This window comes from Gordionus sp. m RMFG-2023, chromosome 3 (genome assembly GCF_954871325.1).
Source record: "Gordionus sp. m RMFG-2023 chromosome 3, tfGorSpeb1-WG-v2, whole genome shotgun sequence".
In the NCBI taxonomy this organism is placed as follows: Eukaryota; Metazoa; Nematomorpha; class Gordioida; order Chordodea; family Parachordodidae; genus Gordionus; species Gordionus sp. m RMFG-2023.
In genome coordinates, this window is record NC_088777.1 from 22322362 (window position 1) to 22324862 (window position 2501).

At 28.1% G+C, this 2501-nt stretch overlaps 1 protein-coding gene across 1 annotated transcript; it reads left to right on the forward strand.

Annotated features, from left to right (window-relative positions):
* The first annotated feature begins 923 nt into the window (after positions 1-923).
* Positions 924-2120, forward strand: LOC135926809 (forkhead box protein A2-A-like). The gene has a single exon (XM_065462740.1). It carries the CDS (start codon positions 924-926, stop codon positions 2118-2120), a length of 1197 nt encoding a protein of 398 aa, XP_065318812.1.
* The last annotated feature ends 381 nt before the right edge of the window (positions 2121-2501 follow it).

The following is a 2501-nucleotide window of genomic DNA, read 5'->3' on the forward strand; positions in this document are numbered from 1 at the left end:
CACAAATTCCTCCGCCAAAAGATATTTGCACAAGTTACTAAGTTCGGCCTAAAAATAAGCTAGCCTATTCGATGATCTGACTTTCATGCGGAGTTGTCCTTGCAGATCTCTGATGTCCATCGATATAGTATTTGCCGAAAATTAGTTAAAATTTCCTTTAAAAAATATTTTAATTTTTTATATCTTCCAAATTGAGTTTTAATATTAGTAATTTATTATGCGTTATTCACCATAACCAATAATTTATCAAACACATATTTTTTTTAATTAAGGAAGATTAAAAATGTAAATTTTGACTTTAAATATAAACAGACTTATTCGGAAGACTTTCTTTTCTATAAATTTTTTTTCCCCTATTTTTTAATCTTAAGTTTTATTTCCGCAAGTTTTCTTTAATTTATTGGTGGAGTTTTTTCCGGGCTTTTTTTTAATACCTTTGTATTTAATTAAATGTAATGTGATATAACATCTAAATCTCAATTTTATTGTCCGATTTTTGCCGATTAGAATCTAGCCCCCCCCCACCTGCACTGTCTATTTGTATAGTAATAATGTCCCTTCGCTCCATATTTTAGATAACGGGTATAGGACATAGCTTCTGTTTGAGAAATAACTTTTTTTGATAAATTTAATACTAATTATTTTTATATGGCTTTTAAATTAAAATATTTATCGTCAATCAAATATTTGATAAGATAAATATTGAATGTTGTAATCAAAAATTTTTTATCAAAAGTTTAAATAATATTGTTTATTTTTTATTATATTTAAACATCAAAGAAGGCATTGGCATTTATAATTAGTTTTTAAGAAATGTTTAAGAATATTATATGACTATTTTATTTCGTGATAAATAATTTTAAAAATTTTTAAAAAAAATATATATACATAACCAAACTACGACACTCTGTGGCTTTAGTAATATGGGAGGAATGACAGAATTTTATTTATTGGATATGATTAGAAAAATTAATTGGGATCTCAGGCCAAATTGCATTAACCCAGTTCGATCAACTATTGATTGTAATTCCACTTATTTGAAATATGATATGGACGATGGCAATATATTATCATATAAACCATATCGACAAAGTTTATTTAATCGATTTTATTGCGAAAAAAATGAAATTAAAAATTTATCATCATTCCAGCGGCAGCTCGCATATACGAATTTTGAAAATAAAGTTCAAATTAAAAGACCTATATCGACATCTAGGAATATTTTGAATTTATCGATAAATGAGAGTAGTATAGCAGAAGAACAAGAAAGCGAAGTGTCAAATAAAGAAATAACCTTATCTAAGCCTCCTTTTTCTTATATTGCAATGATAGTTATGGCGATAAAAAATTCCCCAAACCATAAAATAACTCTCAACGGTATATATCAATATATAATGGAAAATTTTCCTTATTATAGATCAGGTCCCAATAAAGGCTGGCAAAATTCAATAAGACACAATTTGAGCTTGAATAACTGTTTCCGAAAAATTAGGAGGAAAAAGATGCATTATAAAGGCAAAAAAATCTACGAATCCTACAAAGGCGATGATATCAAAGATATTTTTATGCATGTGAGTAATAATAAGATAAATCAAGGATCAAACTCCAAAAAACCAAGGGTTGGGGGTAATAAAGGAAGCTATTGGACATTAGCACCAAACTGCGAAGATATGTTTGAAAACGAAAATTATAGAAGACGTAAAAGACGCACTAAGTTAAAATGTGAAATTAAGAATAATAGTAATGGTGATGTTCATTATAAAAAATCGAGGATTAAACTTAAATTTATAGTAAATCATGCATCCCAAAACAAAATAGTCTTACATAACAATAACAACTTAGAAGATGATCAAAAAAATGAGGATGTGTTATTTACAGGTAAATGTTGCTCTAGTAAACATAATATTAATGAATACGTGAGTGTCCACGATAGATTTAAATTTAATCCATACCATTTCAATGAAAAGGAATCGTTTAAAATTTCAAATTCACAACTATTAAATTCGGAGAATAAGATTCCACAGGAAACAATAAGAAAAACGGCTATATATTTGGATGAGTATAATAGTGGAAACAGTGTAAGGTCTAAATTTTCAATCGATTTTTTACTCAAAAATTAGTTCATCAAAATTAAAATTTATATAAATAATAATATCTGTAGACAAATTGTTTCCTTGACCTTATTAGATATTATATATTTATCATATAGAATATATTATGTAGTTCATAATAATGTACTATTTATAAAATAGTCTAAATATTTTTCTATTATGAAGCTTTAGCGGTATTTAGCCAATTTTTCACCATAGAGCACCTTTTTAACCTAAAGGATCTAATTTTATCAAATATATTTCAGCATGCGTACAATGCCTAGGGCAGTGGCGTATCCAGGATTTTCTTATAGGGGGGAAAAAATTTTTGGGGGCTTCGCCCCCAAACCCCTTTTACCTGGCCTTCGGCCAGCTTTCCCCCGGCCGAAGGCCGGGTCTTATTTAGCTATT